The sequence below is a fragment of the Talaromyces marneffei genome, chromosome 3, assembly GCF_009556855.1.
Source record: "Talaromyces marneffei chromosome 3, complete sequence".
In the NCBI taxonomy this organism is placed as follows: Eukaryota; Fungi; Ascomycota; class Eurotiomycetes; order Eurotiales; family Trichocomaceae; genus Talaromyces; species Talaromyces marneffei.
The window spans coordinates 2099958-2125519 of record NC_072350.1 but is presented as its reverse complement, the minus strand read 5'-3'; the positions used below and the strand labels follow the sequence as shown (position 1 = coordinate 2125519).

General features: G+C 47.2%; 7 protein-coding genes across 7 annotated transcripts; 4 read left to right on the top strand and 3 right to left on the bottom strand.

Annotated features, from left to right (window-relative positions):
- Nucleotides 1–282: 282 nt before the first annotated feature.
- On the top strand, nt 283–1523 carry EYB26_004518 (uncharacterized protein; the record flags this gene model as incomplete). The annotated part of the gene is made up of 3 exons (XM_054263809.1): nt 283–430; nt 490–1148; nt 1227–1523. The coding sequence occupies 3 exons, from the start codon at nt 283–285 to the stop codon at nt 1521–1523; spliced, it is 1104 nt and encodes a 367-aa protein (XP_054119784.1).
- Nucleotides 1524–1924: 401 nt separating this feature from the next.
- Nucleotides 1925–5876, bottom strand: EYB26_004517 (uncharacterized protein; the record flags this gene model as incomplete). The annotated part of the gene is made up of 8 exons (XM_054263808.1): nt 1925–2220; nt 2273–3437; nt 3514–3526; nt 3594–3637; nt 4202–4926; nt 4980–5431; nt 5495–5643; nt 5724–5876. 8 exons carry the CDS (start codon nt 5874–5876, stop codon nt 1925–1927), a joined length of 2997 nt encoding a protein of 998 aa, XP_054119783.1.
- A 939-nt stretch (nt 5877–6815) lies between these two features.
- Nucleotides 6816–12229, bottom strand: EYB26_004516 (uncharacterized protein; the record flags this gene model as incomplete). The annotated part of the gene is made up of 2 exons (XM_054263807.1): nt 6816–9099; nt 9159–12229. The coding sequence occupies 2 exons, from the start codon at nt 12227–12229 to the stop codon at nt 6816–6818; spliced, it is 5355 nt and encodes a 1784-aa protein (XP_054119782.1).
- Nucleotides 12230–12726: 497 nt separating this feature from the next.
- EYB26_004515 (uncharacterized protein) lies at nt 12727–14368 on the top strand (the record flags this gene model as incomplete). Its single annotated transcript, XM_054263806.1, has 2 exons — nt 12727–13028; nt 13123–14368. 2 exons carry the CDS (start codon nt 12727–12729, stop codon nt 14366–14368), a joined length of 1548 nt encoding a protein of 515 aa, XP_054119781.1.
- A 2661-nt stretch (nt 14369–17029) lies between these two features.
- EYB26_004514 (uncharacterized protein) lies at nt 17030–19281 on the top strand (the record flags this gene model as incomplete). The annotated part of the gene is made up of 6 exons (XM_054263805.1): nt 17030–17055; nt 17119–17211; nt 17265–17545; nt 17600–17747; nt 17809–18458; nt 18521–19281. 6 exons carry the CDS (start codon nt 17030–17032, stop codon nt 19279–19281), a joined length of 1959 nt encoding a protein of 652 aa, XP_054119780.1.
- A 904-nt stretch (nt 19282–20185) lies between these two features.
- Nucleotides 20186–20789, top strand: EYB26_004513 (uncharacterized protein; the record flags this gene model as incomplete). The annotated part of the gene is made up of 2 exons (XM_054263804.1): nt 20186–20301; nt 20366–20789. 2 exons carry the CDS (start codon nt 20186–20188, stop codon nt 20787–20789), a joined length of 540 nt encoding a protein of 179 aa, XP_054119779.1.
- Nucleotides 20790–21113: 324 nt separating this feature from the next.
- On the bottom strand, nt 21114–22837 carry EYB26_004512 (uncharacterized protein; the record flags this gene model as incomplete). Its single annotated transcript, XM_054263803.1, has 5 exons — nt 21114–21457; nt 21521–21694; nt 21765–22114; nt 22172–22530; nt 22583–22837. 5 exons carry the CDS (start codon nt 22835–22837, stop codon nt 21114–21116), a joined length of 1482 nt encoding a protein of 493 aa, XP_054119778.1.
- Nucleotides 22838–25562: the final 2725 nt, after the last annotated feature.

Sequence of the window (25562 nt, the reverse complement as noted above, 5' to 3'; positions counted from 1 at the left end):
ACCACCACGCACTCCAGTTTCTTCTTTTATATTTCCGTTCTATACCGTACGATTTTAAGTCAAACCTCAATTAACTAGCCATTCCCCAATCACATCAACGGAATCTTCTACCGTCTTCGACCTGACTCGTGTGTATCGAGTAGTGGGGTGATGATCTCCATCCACGCCACGCTTGCATTGCAGTCTGACGGTCCATATTAATTCGATACCAATTCTCTTCACGTTGTCCAACTTGGAAGTTCCTATTATCCAGCGTGAATTGATTACACTGCATACACAAACATGGTTGCAGAAACAAAACTATACGATGCCCTGAGCATCAAGCCGGATGCTACCCAAGATGAGATCAAGAAAGCATACAGGAAGGCTGCACTGAAGTACCACCCTGACAAGAACAAGGATAATCCAGCGGCTGCTGAGAAATTCAAAGGTAATCCCCCATGCCTCTATCTCTCTATCTGTTGAATGATTTGTACTAACGTTCTATAGAGGTCTCACAAGCCTATGAAGTCCTCTCCGATCCCGAAAAACGCAAAACATACGATCAATTCGGTCTCGAATACCTCATGCGAGGCGGACCACCCCCATCTGCAGGAGGAGGACCAGGCGGTATGCCCGGCGGCTTCAACTTCGCCAACATGGGCGGTGCTCCGGGAGGTACACGCACATATCGCTTCTCAACGGGACCGGGAGGCGGAGGCACATTCCACTTTAGCAACCCGGAAGACATATTCAAAAACTTTGCAAAGAGTGGTGGTGGCGGCGGCGGCGGTGGTGGGGGCTTTGGCGATGATAACGACATTTTCGCTGAGTTCCTAGGTGCCGGGTTGGGTGGTGCTGGTGCTCGAGCGAGAACATCGGCTGGTGGACCAGGCGCTACATTTGGGGCTCGTCGTGATCCCACCCCTGAACCGCAGGTTGTCGAGAAACCGCTCAATTTGACGCTTGAAGAACTATTCAATGGTACGACGAAAAAGGTAACGACAAAGAGCAAGACGTTTGACCCCAGTGGCAAACGCACTGTTCAGGACATCACGCTCGAAGCAAAAATCAAACCTGGTCTGCGGACGGGATCAAAGCTGAAATATAAAGGTGTCGGTGACCAGGAGGAAGGAGGTCGTCAAGATGTTCATCTAGTCGTTACAGAGGTATGTCCTAGTCCCCCCATATCCCCCTTTTCTTTTAGTTCATATATGTATGTATACGTATGCTAACGATTCAAACAGAAAGAACACCCCACCTTCAAACGAAACGGCGACCACCTCGTAACAACAGTCGATCTAACCCTCAAAGAAGCCCTAACAGGCTGGGACCGCATCGTGAAAACCATCGACGGAAAATCAATCCGAGTCTCAAAGCCCGGTCCTACACAACCCGGCTACGAAGAACGATTCCCAGGATTAGGCATGCCAATCTCCAAAAAACCAGGCGAAAGAGGAGATATGGTGGTTAAAGTGAATGTCAAGTTCCCGACGAGTTTGACGGCATCGCAGAAGGAGGTTTTGAGGGATGTTTTGCCTTGATCTAACTACCCCTCCTACTCGCTAGATTTCGATGAAGATGTTATGACGGCCAGGTTGGGTTATGAGGGGTTATCAGGGGTTATTGGGGGTGTTTTACTTTACTTTGCTTTCTTTCAGATATATTTGCATATACATAGGCGTTTGGTATTTCGGTGGTGTTGAGTGGGTGGATTTGTGGGTTGCTTGTTCGTTGCAGAGTTCTAATCTTCGGATTAGTCCAATTCTAGCAAATATGTTTTTGGTTATGGTAGTTTAATCAAGATAATTGTGATGCTTCAATTGATATGACCTATGTAAACGAGAAGATAATATTTGCAATTTGCCTGATTTAGCCTGATACCCTAGAACAATATAAACCAAGAACCCTACTCCAATCCATGACCAAAACCCAAAAATGACATCTAAGCAGCAGCAACAGCAGCAGCGGGGCCCTGTTGAGAAACAGGTGCAACCGCAGCGCGAGCGACATTCAACGCACCCGTGGTAGGTGCAACACCAACACGTTCATTGGGCAATAGATCAACCAACAAGGGGCTGGGGCGGCTTTCACGAGTGGGTTGGAAGACGCTCTGGCTCTGCTTGTATTTGTTCACACTGTCGATATAGATGTCGAACAGATACGAAGAGTCCAATGGGCCACCCTTGGCTTCGGGGTGGAACTGGGCGCTGAAAATTGGGCGAGATTTGTGGATCATACCTGATTCATAATTAGCATTGACAATCAGGATAAGTGTAGAAAGTAGACTTACCCTCGTTGCTAGCATCGTTGAGGTTGACAAAGTAAGGCTTCCAGTCGTCAGGCAAAGTATCTGCATCTACGGCATAGCCGTGGTTCTGACTGGTGATGTGGCAGCGACCAGTGGTAAGGTCGAGAGCGGGAATGTTGTGAGCACGGTTACCATACTTGAGCTTGACAGTACGGGCACCGGCAGCGAGAGCAAGCAATTGATGTCCCATGCAAATTCCCATAATAGGGATTTGAGAAGTCTCCATCAGCTTTCGCAGATAGTGGACAGTCTCTTGGCAGTGAGTTGGGTCACCGGGTCCGTTGGAGATGAAAACACCGTCAAAGTGGTGAGCCACCTTGTGGATGGGGTAGTCAAATGGGAAGACAGTGACACTGGCACCACGGCCCACAAGACTGCGGAGAATGTTCTCCTTGACACCGCAGTCGATGAGAGCAACGTGACACTCAGGGTTGGCAGCACTGATGTGGAAAGGAGCCTTGGTGCTGACCTGACGGACTAAGTTAATCTGTTCAGGGTCGATATAGGCTTCGTCCTCGTCTGCATCGTACTCTTCACCAACGGTGATACGGGCAAGAGAAGAACCTTGCTCACGCAAGAAAGTCACGATAGCACGGGTGTCAACTCCTGAGATGGCAGGAACGCCCTCACGAGCACACCATTCTCCCAAGCTCTCAACAGCAGTCCAGTGGCTGTACTGCTCAGCAACATCGGCAACAACAACACCTGCAGCCTGCAAGTTGGGGGACTCGAAGTACTTCAACAAGCCATTGGTGTCTTTCTCAGCAGATGGCACACCATAGTTACCAATCAAAGGCTGTGTGAAGACCAAGATTTGGCCGCGGTAAGAAGGATCAGTCAGAGACTCGGGGTATCCGACCAAGGAAGTGGTGAAAACGGCTTCACCAGAGATGTTTGTGTTAGCTCCAAAGGACTTGCCATGGAAGACAGGACCATTTCGGATCGTAAAGGTGGCCGGCTCAAAGCGTCGGCGGTCTACGGTGGCCAAAGACCGCACCTGAGGAAGGCTTGCCTTCACCGAGGTGACCGTAGTGGCTCGGCGAGTCGTCGAACGAAGGAGTTGAGCGAACATGATTTGGTAGATGATAGGCGATATTAGACGGCGAGACGACTGGTGATCAATTGATACGAGCTTTCCAGAGGTGATCTAGTGGCTGTTAGTGGCTGAACAGAACTAATCTGACATGATAAGATGTCTCAAATAGAGATTGAGCATAGCATACCCGAAATGTAGTCCTATAGAGAGGGTATAATTAGCATCTTATTGAATATGAGTCTCTTTGAGAACGAGCGAAAGCCATACCTGAGAAGTGAAAGTGGAGACGAATACACGCATAAGCGCGGTTGCTATGTTCTCACCAGTACTGGCGGAGTCAAAAAAAAGTTATTTAGAAAGGGTGTGGATTGACCGAAGTCAATTATAGGGCGTGATAATGAGTAATTGTTTTGTGGAGGATTGGATTGAGGTTATGGATAGAGAGAAAAGGAAGAGAGAAGAGAGGAGCGAAGAAGATTTTCGCAGCGTTTGGGACCGGCGATAACGTAACGCTAGCAAATCTCTTCGTCGTGGTTCACCGGCACACTCGGCGCTCGGTTGGGCCAATCACGTGCCTAGAATTGCGACCTCCAGAGGGGGCCCGCTTGGACGACCGCCGATTCAGGAGGATCGTGACTCATTTTGTTACTTGAACGATAAAGCTAGATAGCTGCATCAATGCCTGATCGATTCTTATCGAGGACTACGCAGATTGACCGCTTATATTTTAGAAGTTCAACTGTGTCGATATGGCGGTCAGCACATTGTCGTAGTCTTCCCTGATCCAGCCAACGCATTGCAGTAACTTATTTCTTCTTCGCGTCTGCCGAATCCTTCGAGCTAGACCCTGAGGGAGACACAAGCTTCCATAATACCCATGCGAACCCTATCAAGATAGCAGCCACTGTTCCAAACTCTACTTGAGATGTCGCATCTCCAAACAATCGTCCGCCCTCAGTAGCTGCCCGCAGCACTGGGACCTGTATCTCTTGCATGAGCGCTCCCTGGCTCTCCGGATGGAGGTGGTAAAAATACGTCTTGGGAGGGAACAGACTATCGTAGCCAATGTCAACTCGGTCAAATGGATTAATGCCCATATCCGAATCTTCTGCACTGCAGGCCCAGAATACAATCGGCCAGGGGATGGAAGTCGACCGATGTCCGCTTTCAGTAGGCTTCAAGTACCGTAGATGCAGTGGAATAGTGACATCCCAACTGTTGCCATCTATAGCCTGGTTATCCGTAGGTGTGGCAATTTCAATGAGCAGATTTGATCCCCAAACTGGAAGAACCCAGTCAGGTGCCTCTAGATCAGTCTCGCCTGAAACAGCTCGCAATCCTTTGAGATTATGTGAATTCAGGAACAAGTGATCTTTGGTAGACAATTGATATTTGTCGGCGAATATCGTCGAAGGAAGCGTAAGATAGGTGTGAAGAGTGCAAGTCGTGTCCTCTGGAGCTGATGGCTGAGTCAAGGCGGACGGCGATATTGAAATCTTCATGGTAGGATGCAATCCAGTCAGCGTCTCAAATGCCGACACATATTTCGCATGGTCTGGAAGGACATGATGACGTGATGGAAAGGAGAATAACGTCGGTTCTTCATGCTCGTATTAGTCCAGCACACACAACAAAAGCTTACGGTAAACGAACTCAACTTGCTATCTTGGCCCACCACTGCCAAATATCCCCCAAGCGTAAGATCCTCAGGATCTATAGCTTTTTCGTTTGAAAGTATACCGACTTCTACCTTTCCACTCGGTCCGATTACACCTATGTCTTCTGCCCATGCCGTTTTAGAATGTGGCTGAGACCAGAATATAGACAGAGTAATTGTATCAGCTGTAGCATCGTAGTCAATGGCGACCGAATCCGCCGAAGAGACGTATGATATACTATCGGCACACTGGATATCCGTCAAGTCGCAAGCATTGTGTTGAAGGAATGCGACGAAGTGGTCGATCGAGGGCAGGTTATGATGGAATTGAGTTGGCTGAGAAGATATCGATGAGGTCAGGTTCGGCGATTGTGAGAATGATTCCTTTTGTGATACACATTTAAGATCGTCTCCGAAATGTTTCTGAATGAGGGGACATATTCGATCTCTATCATCCGAGAGCAGAGTAAGCACTGAACGTGGGAACGGCAATTAGATAATCTGCACGTACATATCCTCTGATGTTCCCTTATCCGACGATACATAGTAAACATGTAATCCCGGAGATGTGCGAGCCAGAAACGGCGCCACAGAGTCGTAATTTCGTTCGGTGCTCCAGCGTATATGAAGTTCGATGGTATTATGTAAACTATCTAAAAGCTACTTTCACCAAAGCGCAAACAGCTGTTAGCTTTGCCTAGTCTGTAAAAGTAAATAATTATCATATGGTGAGTACTTACATCCGACGGAAGCTCTGTTGAAGCAAAAGTAAAGCGGTCTTCTTTGGCAGCGTCTAGACCTCGGATCGATAAGGTGTCTTTGCCCAGAATTGCTTGTTTTGACGGGTCAAACTCTGCATCTGCCGCAGTGATATACGTAACTCTTCGTTTCATATTGATGGATATATCGCGTCAGGAAATAGACGAAGAAATTGTGTAAAAGAGAAGGTGTATGAAGCTCCGTCAACAGTGTCAAGTGTCCATGAGGTCAACAACGTAGGCTCATTAGTGTTTTGAATGTGGATCCGAATAATCAGATGTGATTCGCTAAAGCTATCAGCTCGGACAGCCCCACCTCTACCAACTTCATCCCTTACCTTCTCATACATACTACATGTAGTCTAGGCTCGGATTACACACGCGTCTCAATGGAATGACTCCAATGGATTGATAGGAAGGATTAGCTCTGGCCGAAGACTTGACAAAGAGAGAGGTGAGCCCTCTTGAGCTATGCTCTGTCGAAGCCATCCCCTACGTACTGAATGAGCAGATCTTCGTCTTAGATCTGATAGGAAAATGCCTTCTCAGTGAAGACACTAACCAATCATTCATGCAGAGATGGGATCAAACGTTCAAGCGAACAGTGGGAATCTACGAGGTCGGGGGTCTACATTATTGTCCGAACAAATCCAAAGGAGAGAGTCCAAACAAGACTCTTTGTTAGGATTCAAGGTTCTTTCTAGCATCTATGTAGGGTACCAATGCGATTCAACTCCAAGATAAACCCAAGCCTCGCCTCTATAACAACTGAGACCAATGTTGTACAGGGAAGAAGATAAAGTATAAACCTGAATTGAAGAACAAGACTGGCAATGATGACGATGCAGAGAAGACGCCATGAAATGACAAGGGGAGATAGAATAATGTACAATAAAAATGAAGGGAAAAAAGACAGCTGAAATGATGCAACTAGCCAGCCCCATTGTAATGCGATAGTTCACAGCCATGGACACCCAAAAAATCAATAAAAACAATCTTCGTGAAGTCGTGAGAAGTTATACTTTTGTATCTGAAGCACTGCTGAACGAAAGAATCTCGATAGAAGCATCTTCCTCAATCCGCACCAAAGCGAGCACTCAATGATTCCATAGTCACAGGATCCGGTAGGCCTGACGGCAGATCAGTCGTTGTATGAGGGAGCGGGATGTTGTTGTTCTGATTATTGTTCACACCTGGCGCTGCAGGGAACGACTTCAAGATAGCTTGAGCAACGCTTTCAGATGTATCCCTGTTAACTGTCGCCGAGGAAATGAAATCGGGACGTGGAGGCACCTGTGTTGGTCTAGGCTCCTGCGTGAGAACGGATTGAGATACGGGTGTTGGCGCACTAGCCCATGGTGGAAGATTGAAGAAACTTCTTCCAGGGGATGGTGCCGTGTATGTCGGAACCTGAACAGGAGGAGCCGGAGGAGCCGGAGGAAGAGGGAGAGGGGGGAGAGGAGCGCTGATGAAACCATACGTATTGAGGTTTGTGCTGGGATATACCAGTGTCGGTTCCGGCCTGAGACTGGCCTCTATCATTTTCCTCTCATAGGCAGCCGGGTCTGACATTCTCAGTAACTCCAGCTCCAATTCTTGTTCCATCTCCTTCTTCTCATCCTCTGTGAGCATTTCATTGTTCTCTCGACGGAATGTTTCCGTGAGTGCAATGTTGAGAATGCTGGAAGAAGCTGATTCCTTATCCAAGAGTATCTTATCCAGAACCTGGCGGTCACGACCGATATATTCTGAGGTATCTTCCTTTTTGACGTCCTTGACAGGGAACAAGTATTCTCCAAGTGACTTGGTGGCCGACCGCTCGACGTTCTTCTTATCGACCACGCGCATTGCCAATTGGGTCTTGAAAATGGACTTGTTGTGTACAACTTCTTCATAAGTTCCGCCTGAAAGAAAACGATAGATGTAAACAGGCTTCTTCTGGCCAAGGCGATAAGCTCGACCGACAGCTTGCTCTTCCCAAGTAGGGTTGAAACTGAAGTCAAATATAATCACACGATTTGCACCAGTAATATTCAATCCGAGCCCGCCCGCGCGTGTCGATATCAGATAGACTTTGATGTCGTCCCGATTGTTGAAGTCTTTGACAGCTTCCTGGCGGCTTTTGACCGCTGTTTTACCATCCAGTCTGTTGAAGCGGACCCCAGACGAGCGTAAGAGTGTTTCGAGATAATTTAGCGACGGAATACTTTGAGAGAAACAGAGAATCTTGTCTCCCACACGCACTGATTCCTCAACGATTTTCTTGAAAACGTCGGCTCGGTAAGAATGCTTGGGATCTTCCAAGTCAGGAACATCCGACAAGAGTTGCTTTTGAGAAGCCCACATAGCTTCATTGAAGCCGAGTTGGTTTAACGGCACTTCGGCTGGGAACGTATCCGGGTCGATAAGTTCTTCAGCTGTGGGTTTTGGTGCATTCTGATCAGCTCTCTCTGCCAGTTTATTATAAAAGCAAGCTGGGTGGTTGCAACATAGTCCTAAAACAGCGAGCCAGGCCAAGAATGTAGTAGATGAGATTGTTGCTCCCATCTTCCCATCCGTGAGTGAGGTCACGTAATGATTGTATGCTCTCTTCTGCACTTCGGTAAGTGGAACAGTGATGACGAATTCGGTCTTGCTTGGAAGGCTACCCTCTAGCACTGAGATGTCTGCCCGGTTGATCTTGGGGGTCAAAATCTCCTTCAAAACTTGAAGTTTCTTGAGTGACCTCCGCTGTTCCTGATATGTACTATCGAAGAACAGCCCTTGCTCAATCGGTTCAAGGTACTTTGCCTTGAAAACAGCAAGTTCATCCAGATATTTGGGGGAAATCCAGTTGACCATAGCATAATAATCCAAGAGGTTGTTGGCAAGTGGAGACCCTGTAAGCGCAATACGGCTCCTGGACTCTAGCATTGCTGCTGCTTGAGCAAGCTGTGAGTTTTTGTTTTTCATTTGATGCGCCTCATCTGCAATAATGATCCTTGGTCCCTTCAACAGCTGATCTTTGAGCTTGGTAGGGAATTGCAAATCTGGTGCGGTTTTCGAGGTCTTCTTCAATTCGGGTGCTACCCAGTTGCGGAAAAGGTGATAACTCAAAATCAAGATGCCACCTTCAGTATCCCAAGACTCGACTGTAGCCATTCTTCGCTCTAGAGGGTCAGACGGAGCAACTTTTCTGATTGGACCCAAGGCATGATCTTTGGGTGTCCACATAAGAAACTCTTCGTACCAATTATCAATCAACGACGGGGGGCATAATATGAGCGTTTGAGAGCGGTGGAAAAATTCTGGCACTTGCTTTCGGATAGCGGGATCGGTGGAATTCGCGGCAGCAGCAATCGTGACTAGCAGTGAGATTCTGTGATAAAAGATCAGTAAATAAGAAATCAGCTGATCAAGGTGTCAGCGACCACTTACACTTGCATCGTCTTCCCCAAACCCATAGTGTGTGCTAGAAGACAGCCATCACGTTTTTCGTTCTGTATCAACTCACGCCACATAAATTGGATACCAGCGAGCTGATGTTGCTTCACGCATTGACCAATATGAGGATGGAGGAAGACTGTTGGTTGTTCAAAGCTGACAGCCTGGTGCTCTGCATCGCTATTGCTGACTCCAATGCGTTTTAATCGCTCTTCGAGATTTCTCCGTTGCCGTTCTTGGTTTTCGACACGCTGCCTAGCTGCCACCTGCCCGCTTTTGACTGCTTGGTCTTCCTTCACTCGTCTCTTTCTCTTATTATGAGGCGTATCGAGAGAATCGATAGGCTCGTCATCATCGGAATCTCCTGTACCAGGAGTAGTACGTTCGTCGGTGTATTTCTGGAGTAGTTGGCGCAACTGCGAGACGAATTTGAAGAAATTATCGCCAGGGCCAGTCCCCGAATAGTCGATGTCTGCAATAGCCCGTGAAACGTTTCCTGTGGGAATGCCCTCTCTGTCCAAAGTTTGACGATTGACCCACGCGATGTAAAAAACGGTGGCTAGTAGTACCAAGCGACTCTCCTCACGTTCCATGTCTTTTATGGTACGTTTATCTTTGCGAATGGCATGTAACCCAACCCTGATATGATGCTTGATTTGTCTGTCAGGATATGACGAGAGTTGATGGAGCATTCCCGTTCGATCATCTCGAGAAAGCTGTGCAACCATTTTGTCCAATATTTGTCTAGAATCTTCACGATTTGTTTGGGAAAGAGTCCCTCTATTTCTGCCTCTGGAATCGTTTCGTCTATCAAAATTTGGATTCGGTCTTAGTGCCGATTTCGGTTCTGAAGAAAGTTTCTGCGAAGAAGGAATGACAACCATCACATCGTCGCTTACAAAAGTCTGGTGGCTTTTTGTTTTTGTGAAACGCGTGTCAGGCGTAGAAGATACGTCGGATTTGGCTGGGCTGAGGGTCAAATCGATAACTTCGCTTTTTCTGTCTACAATACCCGTGACCGGTTCAGGTGGCTCATATTCTTCACTATCTGAGTTGCTGTCAGATGAATAGTAGAAGCCGCAACGACGCTGCGGGACCGCCTCAGAGCCAAGGTCAACATCAGGGCCATCTGTATGAAGGACGTCATCCTGAGGCGTGGAATATCGCATTGGAGAGTTGCTAATTTCGATGGCATTACTAGAAGCCTTCCGAGGATTGTTGATGTTGGGCGTATCTTGGGGTTTGCTATCGACTTCGCTTTGAGTCAAGGCATTGCCAGGCCCACTTGACATGTCAACCTCCATGTCGTCCTCAATGAAGTTCCTCAAGGAACTATCAGACGCAAAACCGAGAGACTCTTCATCGGTAAGTGGTTGATTCGCTTTTTCTTTAAGCTGTGAGGCTGTAGGGGGAACCGAGGGAGGCTTGGGTGGACATTGAGGCGATTCCAATATGGCAACACGGTGCTTCTGAGTTTCAATCTCAAAAATCGTTGGCTCTAGAACTTCGCATTGGGTTGCTAAATGAGATGATCGTGGCCATTCATCCCGGTGAAGTGCTTTCCTCATTCTCTCCAGCCGTGATTTGAGTCGTTCAATGTTATCTAACGCAACTTTGATTTGTAGGTTCCGGCACTTCTTTCGGAAAGCATCAAACCATAACTTGTGCGCTCCGAGTTCCAATTTTGGTAAATGTTTGACTCTCCATAATCCCTCGTAATGACTGATGCGTTGATCGATGATAGAGTCTATCTCGTGACTTGATAGGAATTTCGACGGTTCCAATGCACCCTTCTCTCTTTCGTCTTCCATTTCAGCCCAAGTTTCAGAGTCGTACTCGCCTTCTGAGCCGGACTCGCCATAAAGAGGATATGAGTCTGAATCTTCTTTGGGCGGGTACTTCTTTATCAGAAAGTCATAAGGACTCTCCGCATTGGTACGCGGGGCCTGATCCGAGACAACTGGCAACTTTTCGGTAGTATCAGCTGTTGACTTCATATTGACTTCCGTCCTACCCTTGTGCGAGCTGTACATAGTGTAGTATCGGGGCTTGCCGCTGTTCGCCTCGTCTTCGTCATAGGGGAACATCGCATAACGACGGGCTCCATTCTGTGAAGGCAAATCAACGACTTGTTTGCGAAAAAATTGATGCAGTTTTCGTTTGACGAAAAGCCTTTGTCCAGAAGAGTGTCCAGAAGAAGTTATAACCCAGTTATCTTCCTTCGAATCAGGCGGAGTTGGGTAGAAGACGCTCGCAGCATCAAGTTTAGCAGGCCCTATGTACCATGACTTGGATAGTTGTGTTTCTGCAGATTGTTCTGTCGATAGTGAGATAGACGTTGTAGAGGACTCAACAGCACCAAGGTTAAGTCTTCGTCGCTTTCGGCCTCGTTCATCAACATGTGTAATTTCGTTCGGACGTACGTTAGGCAAAGCAGGAGTAGCTACTCGAGAAACCGAGGTAGTTTCTTTTTCACCGGATTCAACGGGAACATCGGGTAGTTCAATATCATCGTCGAGTTCAGCTATTTGAGGCGATGACGGAGGCTGCATAGCCTGTAGACTGGAGAGAAGCTGTTGGTCCGGTAGCATGTCTCCATCGTGCGAAGGCATTGGAGCATTGTACGAGGCCGTGAGTTGTGGTATCTGGGCGACTGGGCCAGCTGGCGTCCGGTTGAACATCCAAGGTGCGTAGAAAGGATGCGGCAGAGCTTTATCGTTGCTCATCATCATAGGAAACATCGCAGATGCGAGCTGAGTTCGTTCAAGGTTTTGCTGAGCTTGGTATTTCCGGGACTGGCGCTGTGCATACTGGATCGCTTTGTTGACTGTATAGGAAGGACCTTCTTTCAACTTTAAGTTGTTTCGTAGAAAGTCTCCGAGCTGTCCATCAAGTAAGACCTCTCCGGTGATACCATGTTCGCGCAGCGCCGCTTCGAGGGATTGTCGATCTGGTAGAGGGCTGGGGTGCTTCGATATCGACCACGGAGTAGATTCATTTTGGCAAAAGTAGTGAACTACTTGATCGACTGACCAGTCGAAGGGATCGTCCTGACCTCGATCCATGGTCAGAAACCGAACTTGGCGACCTGCTTGACATTGATAAATTGGACAGGAAGGATGGGAGGAAGATAAAACTGAAATAGGATCTTCTCGTGAAGAAGGAAGCTGTGAGATGAGAGGAGAGGAGAGGAGAGGAGGGGGAGGTGGAAGGGCTCAGGTGATCCTCAGATGGAAAGTTAGATCTCAGATAAGCCTCAGTTTCAAATGTTGAAGGGAAATTCAGTGAGGATATTCATGAACATCACCGCCGAGGAGGAACTGATTTTTGACTGGCAGAAAGAGGGCGGTGTAGATAACGAGTGGGCCCTTTATTTGTCAAATGAGGAAGGTGGGTAGTTAGAAATGACGCCCCGCAGCTTAGAAATGGCGATTGCCAAAAGACTAAAGTATTTCTCGAAGATGCTCCTCTCACCAAGAGATTCTCTTCATTTGATTCTCAATTCCCCTTGAGGAGACGTCAATCGTGGTCAGCTCACATATAACAGGCCCAAATGCCGGCAATGACGGAGTCTATCTATTCTACGTACCCTCCGAAGTTGAGTGAGGCTCAAGAGCAGTTTTTGGTTTCAACAATCAAAGACTGGACGATCCAGCATGGTCTAACCGTCAGGCCTGCAGCAACTTTTGTCTCCCAGGAGGCTGTCTCGAAGGGAGTATTGGCAACCAATGCGCCGGTCACACTGTTTCCGAGTCCGTTCCCAAAGGCATGCTTCGAAGAAGCAAGAGCAGTACAAAAAGTGTATAATGAGTTATATGCGCGGATCACAAGTGATAATAAGTGGCTAGGGGAGGTCATTGAAGAGTGAGATCCCACTTCCCAGTCCTAGTAGATGAGAGAAATAGACTTTGCCGATGGACTTCATCATCTATCTAAGCAGTAGTTGACCGCTTCGTAGGCTTATCGACGTTGACGACTTTGTGGCTGGACTTTGGAAGGTTCACCAGACTGTATCGCAAGAAGGATATGTGCAAGACTTGTCTGTTGGTCTCTTCCGGTCCGACTATATGGTGCATACTCTGGACGCGGAGACCGCATCGTTGAAGCAAGTAGAATTCAACACAATCTCTTCCTCATTTGGCGGACTCTCTTGTCGTGTAGCGGCCCTGCATACAGAATTGTTGCAATCACCACCCGGCCACTCGTTGAGCTATCCATCACACCCGTTACTTGATGGACGAGTTCCACCAGAAAATGCAGCTGTCGAGACTCTCAGTGCAGGGCTAGCTGCTGCGCATGAAGCATATGGACCGTCTAAATCGTCACCGGCGCTACCTCTCGGCATTCTATTTGTTGTCCAAGAAGGCGAACGCAATATATTTGATCAATTAGCACTCTCTACACGACTGGCACAATTTCACAAGATTCCCGTGTTTCGACTAGTGACGAGCGAGATTTTGGACCGAACATCTATACCAGAAGGCAATTCATCGAGACCCTTGATATATACACCACCTCATGCGCAGGGTAGTCCTTTTGAAATAACGACTGTCTACTTGAGAAGCTTCTACGCACCTACCGACTACAAAACCGACAGGGACTGGAGTGCTCGACTTCAACTGGAACGCTCTGCCGCAATCAAGTGCCCTACCGTCCTCAATCAGCTGTCTGGCTGCAAAAAGATTCAGCAAGTTCTTGCGGACCCGAATAAGCCAGAGTATCTTACAAGATTCATACCAACAGCGGACTCAGAAGGGACTCAAGAGAAACTTCGCAAGACATTCGCTCCGCAATACGATCTCTCGCCCAACGGACGCGGTAGAGAGCTTGCACTGAACCCCGAGACAGCAGCGCGCCACGTTCTCAAACCACAAAGAGAAGGCGGTGGTAATAATATATACAAAGAAGCCATTCCAGAGTTTCTCAAATCGATACCGGAAAGCGACTGGAAAGGGTATGTATTAATGGAATTGATTCAGCCACCATCAGACGCGAGTAATGTGGTACTCCGCAGCGATGGGGAGGTTGTCCGTGGGAATGTCGTTGGGGAGCTAGGGATCTTTGGCACTATTCTATGGAAGTCGAATGGTGAGGTTCTACATAATGAAGAGGGTGGATGGTTGATGCGAACAAAGGGCAAGGAGAGTAATGAGGGCGGAGTTGCAGCTGGGTTTTCATCGTTGGATAGCATCATTCTGTATTAGACTTCAAGCATTTTAGAGAGGGGGTTTATTCCATGTCCGCAATCAAACAGCTTTGAGAGACTGGTAGTTGTGATATAGGGGTTCGCATTTCAATAGTGACCCCTCTTAATACATATAACCGTCTCTACGTCCTGTATAGCGACAAAGAATTAAATTGCTTTTCAAACTTCCCATTTCAGTAAGTTTGAAGTACAATACATTTGTCCCACATTGTTCATTAGTGCCAACGCTTGTACCACATCATATAGTTTTAGTATTGTTGTATGACTCTTTCAAAAATTCTCTCGGATCACTTTCTATTTGTCTCCTAGATCAGCAGTGCTGCCTGTTCCAGATGTCATGTTGCACAAGGTCAATTTTCTAATTTGTCAATCTGATAACTACATACTACTGAGTAGCTAGCTCATGGTTGCCATGCTCAGTCCAATTACCAAGGATGTGGAATCTCGTGTATACAGGCGCTTGAATTTGTAAATGCGACTCGAGACAGTCCTAACTTTTCCTCCATTTCTGCTCTCCGATCACGAACACGAAGTCAAAAGTTTAGTTCCTTGCTAACTCTTTAGGGCTATACTACTACCCCGGACTCCGGGGGATATAGTTATTCCCAAAGCAGCGTAGACTGCAGCTTAAAGACGGAGAATTCCGTACAAAGTAAAGGCGCGAATCCTGCGCCCCACCCCGGTTTAACGTCCTCAACAGGGCCTTTTCTTCATGATAGTCATATTCAAGTAGCACTAATGTGTCTAACTTTCTTTTACCATCCTTGCGGGTTCCGACAGACAAACAATAAGGAAGGGATCTGGCAAAGCCGGCCTATCAGACAATTCCTCGGCTGATTCCCGATCCTACGGAATATCTGACAAAGCTATTGTGTCTTCACAGAGTCAGTTTCTGCTTGATGCATTCTAGCAGGGACAGGGTCTTACTATGAATTGCCAGACACGCAATCATTCTGAGCACACATATATGCTCTCGTATTATCAAGCGATGTCCTCCCAGTCGCACAAGGTCTCCGTATCACCTCCATATCCGTTCTGTCGTACCCGCGCTTTTGATTTTTAGATTATTGTAAGGATTGCCCAGCCCGTCACGCTTCAACGCGTGGCTGGCAGATAATACTATGTAGAATTGTAGATAGATTGCTACATGCTAGCGTCTCCTTGTGGCGTCTCTCATGAACTACTACGTAGTACATGGTCACGGGGCACCTAACTCCAGTGATATTTTTAACAAAAGAAACGCCGAGGCGCACAACCATCTAAGATTAAATGATCACTACATACTTAGCAGCATAAGAAAGTTTGATATACCCAAACTCACGTCAGTTGCAGCAAACGACTTTCTTTTTCGATTGGTGAGCGCCGCCGGAAATGACCAACTTATTGGCCTTGGTACGTCATGTTGGACATCAATATTTTTTCTGCAGATTTCTCCGCTGCTTTTTAATGTCTCCTTCAGAAAATCGTGCCTTCTTGGTGGTCGTCGATCATTGACCCTCTTAACGAGGTGAGCTGGGACCCAGTCGCTTATTACGGAGCAGCTGCTTCTCTGCGTTGGAAACTATTTCTGCTCGAATGACGAGTCATTCATCCTGTCAGATGCCCCGTTACTCCATATCTATATGACTAGACCCTTCTGTTACCATCGCTATTAACCATTAACCATTAACCCCATACGGGGCAAGCGGGGTCATGTTGCGGAGAGAAGCATCAAGTTGTTTGATCAAATTTCTCAGTCCTTCTTTGTGATGTTGCTCAGATAACATTTCTCTCGACCCTGGTCAATGGTTGCATATCCGCCCAGGCTCGCTTTCTAGCTAAGATGTATATAAACACAATAGTAAGACGACACGGAGAGAATAGAGAGACCAGGAAAAATCATGCCACCATCCGTTATGGTACTCTGTCTCAGTGGGGGCGGATTGAATTTGCTTCCTGAGATCGTTCATTCTGATACGGACCAGGCGCGACCCCGTTTAGGAACGAGAGACAGAGAAGAAAAAAGCCTCATCAATGGAGGCTGGGAGTCAGAGTCTGGCCTGGCTGCGATTGTAGGTAGCTAATCTTGATAAAGCTTCTCAGGATTGAGATCTCGGTAGCAGCCACCACGATTTTTTCGTTTGTCGTTGTGGAATTGATACGGAGATACAAAGCTACACAGCAAATAGTAGTAGTAGTAGTAGTAGTAGTAGTAGCAGAATATACCAATCTGGAGCAGTAAGATCAGCCGAGGTCACAAGACCAGCGCTTGTCCTTTGTGTCCTTTCGCTCCCTTCGCCGGGCAACGTCAAAGGGCAACAGCAGCTGCCCCAGATGGGGAGGTACTTTCCTTCCCTGGCAGCATCCCAACAAACTTATTGGGCTGACCACAACACCAATTTGTTTGTAGGTAATCTCACGTGTTTCCCCAGCTCTCCACAATCTCTTTTTGCTTCTCCTCCCAATTCCTATTTACAGTTGTCTTCTCTCCCTTTCCCTCTCCCTCTCTTATTCTCATCACTCCTCCCTCTTGTATCTAGGTACGCTCTACCTATTCTCACCTCTTGCTGGATCTCCCTTCAAGGCTCTTCTCTCTGGGATAGTGCTTCCACCTGTATTTCAGACTGCCATTCAGTCCTATTTTTGACAGATATTGTGCTACAATTGTCCTCCAGTCGTCATGGCTAAAGAAGAGGATATTGGAATGTAAGCCTCTCTGGTCATCCTATATCAGAAATGCAGTCACTGAAAAAAACAAACCACGAATAGTCAGCCAGCGTTAGCTGGGCTTGAAGCTGCCTATAAGAACATGGATTTGCGCCATCAGCGTGTTCAGGAGCTGACTGAGAATGTCACTGGAGAGTAAGTGATCTGCTTTCCCTTCTTTTTCTTAGCGTTGATACTGATTCGTGCAGAATCAAGAACCCCCTTATGGGAATTCCCAAGGCGCAGCTCATGGCTGATGTCGAGGCCTATGCCAACAAGTTCGATCTCACTGACATTCTCCCATTGCTGAAGAAGGGAGCTTTGGTCTCGCAGAACCCCCGAAACTTTGAGAACATCGAAGAACTCGACGAAGACGATCGTCAGGCTTTGCGTGAGGAAGTCACTCATCGCTGGAAGCATCCATGGGCCTTGTACTTTACGATCATTCTCAATTCCATCGCCGCTGCTGTTCAGGGTTGGGATCAGGAAGGTGTGTATACGGTAATGTCCAATGATTGTGATTGGTGTATTGATTGCAAGTCAGGTTCCAATGGTGCAATCTTGACTTTCCAGGATGCTCTTGGAATTCCTAATTCTAGTCCTGGGCCATGTGACCTGGCTGGCACCTGCGATCGCAATACCTGGCTTGTCGGTACAATTGTCTCGATGCCCTATTTGATTATCGCTGTGTTGTATGTTACACTCCCTCCTTCCTTCGTTCGTTTCTTCACCTCTGACACGTGATTGTCGCAGGATCGCTTGGATTGCTGATCCTTTGAACCGTTGGCTTGGTCGTCGTGGTGTTATTTTCCTCGGTGCTATCTTCAGTTTGATCGCACCTTTCGGTTCTGCTCTTGTCCAAACATGGCCTCAATTGATCGTTTGTCGTTGTCTTCTCGGTGCTGGTATGGGTCTCAAAGAAGTCACGGTCCCTGTGTTCTCGGCTGAGACTGCCCCTACCATCATTCGTGGAGGTCTGGTTATGACCTGGCAGCTGTGGACTGCATTCGGTATCTTCTGTGGCGTTTGCGCCAACTTGGTCCTTGCCAAAACTGGACCCATCGCTTGGCGATTACAGTTCGGTTCTGCGTTCATTCCGGCCATTCCACTTGTGTTGGGAATCTGGTTCTGTCCAGAATCTCCCCGTTGGCTCATGACGAAGAAGAAACACAAAAAGGCATACAATTCTCTGTTGCGTCTGCGAAACACCCCCCTTCAAGCCGCACGAGACTTGTACTTCATCCATGCTTCATTGATTCAAGAGGATATTCTGTTGGAAGAAGCTGGATTCTCCAAGACTGCGAGCCTAATTACTCGCTTTATCGAGTTGTGGACTATCCCACGGAATCGCCGTGCCGCCCAGGCATCTGGTGTTGTGATGATTGCCCAACAAATGTGTGGAAGTAAGCTCAATCTCCTACAATTCTTAGCCATAGTGATGATGAGATACTGACGGTTAACTTAGTCAACATCATTTCTTTTTACTCCACAAGTATCTTCGCTTCGGCAGGAGCTAGCAATATCGGCGCTCTGCTTGCTTCTTTTGGCTTTGGCGCCATCAACTTCCTGTTCGCCTGGCCGGCTGTTTGGACGATCGATACATTTGGTCGACGAACTCTACTGCTTTTCACCTTCCCCAACATGTGTTGGTCCTTGCTTGTTGCTGGGTTCTGTTTCTGGATTCCATCAGATAACAAAGCTCACCTTGGATTGATCGCCTTCTTCATTTACATTTTCTGCATGTTTTACTCTCCAGGCGAAGGACCTGTGCCTTTTGCTTATTCTGCAGAGGTGTTCCCGTTGTCTCATCGTGAGATCGGTATGTCCTGGGCCGTGGCGACCAACAATTGGTGGTGTGCAGCATTGGGTATTACTTTCCCTTACATGCTCAAGGCGATGACACCACTGGGCGCAATCGGATTCTATGCAGCGTTGAACATCGTCGCTTTTGTGCTAATCTTCCTCTTTGTCCCCGAGACCAAACAACGTTCTCTTGAAGAGCTAGACTATGTCTTTGCAGTGACTACTCGCCGTCACGCGTCGTACCAGTTGGGTACTGTTCTCCCATGGTGGATTAAGCGGTACATCTTCCGTCGAAAGGGCTTGGTTTGCCCAGAGCTTTACAAGATCGACTTGGATGACGACAGCAGCAGCAGCTCAGCTGTTATTCCAGGTAGCAACAAGGCTGGGACAGAAGCTAGCGAATATCAGACCTCTACTGTTTGATGGCCGAATCCCGTGTATGCTCGGTTCAGGTTGGTCGATTGGTGGTTGATGGATATGCACATACAGAAGAGCATTTTCCCAAACTATTTTCTTCAGATGATTTCTTTTGACATTCCAGAATGGGAGGATTTTTGATGATGACTAGGATATCAAGCCTTCATGTATCTACCTCTTTTTTTTTCTTTTTTTTCTCGTCGAGAACGATGTATGTAATGCTCTCGCTTCTTTGACACTGGCCAAGATCAATCAAAGAGTAGTCTAGTCGATAGTAAATGGTTAATGAATGAATTTCCAACTTAACGCCTTCCTCAGAGATGTAAAATTGTATCTGAAGTTGGAATTAACTTAATCTGAAAATGATTTGTGGGCCTCACACGCTGATCATTTCTTGACAATTGTCTGACGCGCCAGTAACCAGAGTAATTGCCGGACGTTATTGCTCGCGGGCAAAAGTATCATGCAAGATGATGGCGGTGTGTTAGGGCTGTATACTTCGTAGTTAGGGGGGCCCTACATTTTCAGTATCTATCAAATACGCTCCAATTTTTGGACCATAGGTTAAGTTAGTTAACTACCTGTTCTGACGATGATGTCAGCTGCGTGTTTTCTCTACAACATTTTGCCTTGGAGTGTGTAGTTAAGATGTAGAATCATGATCATCATCGTCCAGGAAAAGAAAATGATTCATAATTATTGACCCAGTTAGGAGAGTCAAAAGGAAGCCAGCCAGGTTCTCAGGTATCGGTACCGTAGTGGGGTCCTGAGCGACAGATTTTGGTGGAGCATCCATCTCAACCGAATAGTTTCAGAAGCCTTTTACCATCGAATCATTGATAGATAGACCTTTCCAACAATACTCTCAAAAAGGGGGCAGAAAAGCATGGCTAGCCAAGAAGATGTAGACATGACCACAGAAATTGCACCACAGCCCACTACCACCACCAAACCCACACCACAGCAACAGCAACAACGACGCATCACATCCCGCAATCCACAATGGACATATTTCAAACTCCAACTGTACGCCCACCCTTTTTCTTTTTTTTTTTTACTAAGAATTATATTTCCTGACCAATTCAACTAGAATCCCACACTCGCACCACCCCATCAAAAATTTTGTTGTCGATGCTCTCACGGCACGCACATATCTGACCTCCGCCCTGTCGCAGTTTCTGGGGCTGATGGGCACGAGTATTGGGATTGACATACTCAAGATTGACAACCCGCCATCATCATCGCCACCACCACCAGAGCAACAGCGGACAAAGCCGTCGCCTGAGTATCCGAATGTATGGATTCGTGTACCCCGCGACGATGGCGCGGCTGTCCTTGCTGCGCTGAGTTCATGGGTTGGGTCTTTGTCTTCTTCTTCTACTACTACTTCCGCCTCGGCTGGAGACTCCGAAGATGGTGAAGGTGGAGGAGGTATTGCGTGGAGGGTCTGCGCAAAGGGGAATTATCTAAGTGCCATTGTGCATGGGTCTGGGGAAGGCGTTTTCAGTCCTTGATTTTCTGTTTTTTTTTTTTTTTTTTTTTTTTCTTTTTCTTCGATTTTCGCTCAAAAACGGTAAATGCATGCATGGATGGTGTTGGGTGCTTGTTAGACGGGTTTTCTTTTTCTTTTTGATGATGAAATGTATTTATTATGTATTGATGCCAATTTATCTTCCTTTTTGTAAAGAGAAAAGAAAAAAAAAAAAATCACGCCCGGAACACCTCTACTAAACCCCGACACTGCACGCTTATGAAACAATCACTATCCACAGCAGAAATCAACCGCAAGATGTAACGACACGGGAAAATGCTTTTTTGAATGTTTGAATGTTTGCAGGTCAATTATCCGACTTCAAAGCCGGCGAAAGCTTCGTAACCTTGGCTTCCTCATTAAAAACCCTCTTCTGCGCAATCACTTTGGTCCTCAACGCAGCGCGAATCTCGTCCATGCTACGATGCTGCCACTTATCGAATCCTTCCAAACTCAAGGGATAGAATAAACAGTTGTCGCTGCTGGTCATAAAGTCCATCATCTGGGGCGCTGGGGTGGCGGTGATGATATCGATTTCGGAGGCGATTTGGCGGCAGTACGAGTCGAGGGGAAGATCGTTGACGTCGTCGCCAAAGGGGTTTTCGAGTTCGCGGCCGATGGCGACGAAGCTGAGGATGATGTATGCGGCGACTATTCATGTTAGTATAGCTGTGGTTTTGATAGAGAGAGAGAGAGAGAGAGCTTAGGGCTAACCGATTGATCCGGGGATGGCGATCCAGTCCATCAGACTGACGAGTTGGAAGGGAAGGACCAGGATGTAGATCCACGAGATTTGCGAAATGGCAATGCTGTATGCTTCGGGCAGGGGTGTGTCGCGGACTCGCTCAGAGCCGGTCAAGGCTTCGTTCAATGCAGCGACCGAGTTGACTGGAAACGTCAGCAAGAGCTTTAAAAAAAACAGTCATATCAATCTGTGGAATCAGAGGATCGAACATACTGAGTTGACCCTGTTGCAAAGCAGACTTGAGAAGTTGCTCCTGGTCGCAATGCTCAATGTACGCAGACAAATGGTTCAAAATCTCAAGAGACAGGTGGCCCAACGGCTTCTTCGCGCGCTTGATCAATTTGCGTGGGTTGGATTCGGCAAAGGTGATTCCGAGGTACATGCCTACTGATTTCCAGAACGAGTGACGGGGACGGTTCAGCAATTCCGGGTCGTGAGCCTCTTTAGCAAATGTATCCAAATGGCCGACAAGTCCGACCAAGTCCTGGTAGGCAATGGCTGGTTCGAAGCGGAGGCCGTGTTTGAGGGCGACGGAGAAGGCTAGAAGCAAATTCAACGCGGTTCTGACTCGTCAGCTTAGTCTAGTCAATCCAGTAACAAGACAGACGGTAGGAGCATACACTTTGCCTAGAACATCCCTCTTTCCCTCTTCACCAGGGCGCTCCTTGACATGCACCCAAATAGTACGGGCCATGTTGCGGGATGTCTGAACGACCGAAGCCCAGTATTTGCGACCATCGGCGTAACGTTCATAAGCAGTCGTGCTTCGGAATGACAACGCCAAACCGACCACAAAACCGAGCACAGTAAGCAGAATATTAGATACAACCAATTTATGAACTTTTAAATGAATGGCCGTAATTGTTGAGGACCAGGCGGCCACGAAAACTAATGGAAGGATGAGTCTCGGCAGGATACTGCCGTCCATTCGGAGAAAAATGGGCCATTTTGTATGTCTGCTGATATCACGAGGACCAGTCTACTCCAATCAGTCTCTTACCTTGATCGTTTTGTGGTTTAGAGAGACTTACGAAATAATGCTCCAAATCCGAAGCGGTGGGCTCAACCGGCCTCAGATAGTGCTTGCGAGCCTCTTGCAGGTCAGAGAGCGAAATCGGCCGTGATTTGGGTTGAGGAGAGTCCTGCTCCCGATTATAAACGAATGGTTGCTGAGTATTGGCGTGGTCATTGGCATGGTGGTTGCTGCTGCTGTGAACTGGAGCTGCTCCTTCGCCGGCTCCTGCTGAAGCGCTGGCGGTGCTGGCCTCGGCTCCTCCTCCGTCCATGTTGTTCTGTTAACTACTGGAATGGATTCGGTCGGTAATGTCTGGCGGCGAAGAAAGAGGTCGAAACGAACGAAAAGAGAGAGAGAGAGAGAGAGAGAGAGAGAATATAAAGAAAAGAATTAAAGGAAGGCACAGGGATCTATAGATATGTAATGAAACAACGGAAATGAATCATCAACAAGAGAAAGAGAATTAAGAAAAGAAGTCAGCCAAGAGTGAAAAATAAGAATTTCGACATGAATTTTAAATTGCCCAAGTCCAATGAACCCAGACCACGTTCGTTCTCCATCCCAAAAACCGACGAAATACGGAGTAGCAGCCGCGCTATGGTACGTGGAGCGGGTCCTCTTGCTGGTGGGCGAGAAGCAGCTTGTCACGACTCACCAATGAAGCCTCAAAGAGGTATAGGAGGGAGTCCAGAGACTCCAGACACTGCACAGAGAAGAACCAATTGACTCGTTCTGACTGGTTCAGGAGATGAAGTTATTATGGTGTTTCAGCTTATGCCACAATGGGGCCGCACGGAAGTGCCCGTTCTTAGCAGCTTGGAATCAGGGGTATTTTTGTGCTTTTTTTCCAGGTGCGTACCAGTCTACACAATCAACTTCTGCTCCCTAGCATGTTTGCTATCATGGTTGCTGTTCAATTTATCGTGTTGTCAGCTGTAAAAAAGGCGTTACTGTAATGACAAGAATATATATATATTATCTGGCTAAACTACGGCTTGTAGGCGTACGGTGGCTGCCCCCACACAGCATATGTATCAGATGTGTATGAAATCCAGACTCTCTCGCTTGTCAGCTTGATGCGAACTCTGTTTCGGGTTGGTCAAGACGAACTTACTATTTGTCGAGGGACTGCAGGATGTACCTAGCTATGTACTGTCAGTTTTACTCGAGTCATGGGTTGGCTAACCGTGTAGTACGGAGTAAGTAGTTAGTTAGTCTGTGTTAGTGCGTTCGCTTGGCTTCAGCCTCAGCTGAGAGATGTACCTGCTTAGGGCTTATTTAAGGCTCCGATCGAGGCTTTTTATATCCCAAGGCCCCAAGCATGGGCACTATCCTAAGCGATCAGACTACGGAGGCACTTGTGGAGAACCACTACGTATGTACTGAAGTCATCGTCATCAAGACTACTGCAGTCCTGCCCAAGAATAGCATGTGGATACAGAGAGAAAATCAGGGAAGCCGCACCGAGAGCCTCTTCCATGTTTCTTGATCAATTCTTGCTCAATGCTCAGAAGGAGATACCAGTTGACCCATCCTTATATTTCGTTTTGGGCAAAGTATCGTCCGTCAGGCAAACACAACGAGTAGCAGGCGACATCAAGAGCAGGAGAAGAAAATCAACCTTTTTCCATTGAGATTCGAGGGAATTTCGTCCGTATTTATGCGTGATATCCCGTGCTGTAGGGTTTATCAGGCATACACGTCACATGAACACTGCTGAGCAATGTTGAATGATACCCCACGGTACGGTTGGGAAGGGAAGAGAAGGAAGGGACGTGACGTGGTTTCAAAATGTGGCATGTGACATCTACAACAAGTGCTGCGTTTCATCGACGCAGGTGGTCCAGATCCCGATGGTTGATTAACCTCAAATCGTAACTACTCCGTAGTTAATGTGACATTCTGAAAAGCCAGAGATATATTATTGTGCTGTCGGTAAATAGCAAGAAGCACACTTTCTGGCTCTGCTTGATTATCACCACATTTAGGGCTTTCTACAAGTCACTTATGAAATTGATGGCGGCCCGCTGCTCTCCTCTTCTCTTACTACGTAGTATAACTAGTGGTATAACTATAGATTTAAACATGAAACATGGGCGAGAAAAAGACGTTTACTACGAGTCATGGAGACACTTGCCTTCAAACTACCGGTGATCCAGAAGCACAAGATTCTCATTTCGGATACCCTCGAACCCGAGAATCTGGGTATGAAGTCTACCTTCAATCAACCCCTCCGGATCTGCCGATAAATGAGGAAAAAATGCATTGACTCACTGCTCAAAATGTCAAGACCATATATATATATATATATATATATATATTTTTTTTTCATTGGATACGATCTCTCAAAATGTCCACACTCAGTCGCCTCGGATGTGGCGATAGGATCACTCTCCAGGCAGTGCCATCCTATAGAAGGAACACGTTATACTCTCGCCACTCAGTTGCCTCCTTGACTTGAGAGCCAGAAACTCAAAGAAATCTCGCCAAATCATCGTCGTTATCGATAACACCACTGCCCCTCTCATAGCATGAACTATGTCCATATAAGGGACCTCCGGGAATGCTGCATAACTGGGGAAGTAAGTTAAGGCAAAACATACTTTTCTCACTATACCGGTACCCTATTCCTCCACTTTCCCCTCACCTGTATGTACGTAGTACTGTAGTCATGTACCCCATACAACCTTTAGCCCTAAGACTCGACTGGACCATTCTGAATGGAGTACTCCGTGGCAGGAATCAGGCCCATGGCAGCTTAGATGTCGGAGACTTATGCAGCGTACCACCATTTCATCAACGCTTTACTTAATGGCCAGCCACAAAGTCTGTTAACTAACTAGTTAGCTTAGCAGCAGCAATGTTCTCGGTCAGACTACCACCTGCTCTACAGAGTCTGCATGGTTGTCGTGAGCGGTCACATTTTTACCAAAAGCAGCAATCCAAATCCGAAAGAAGTCTCTGTCTTTAACCGCTCCAATCGGAATACGAAGTCA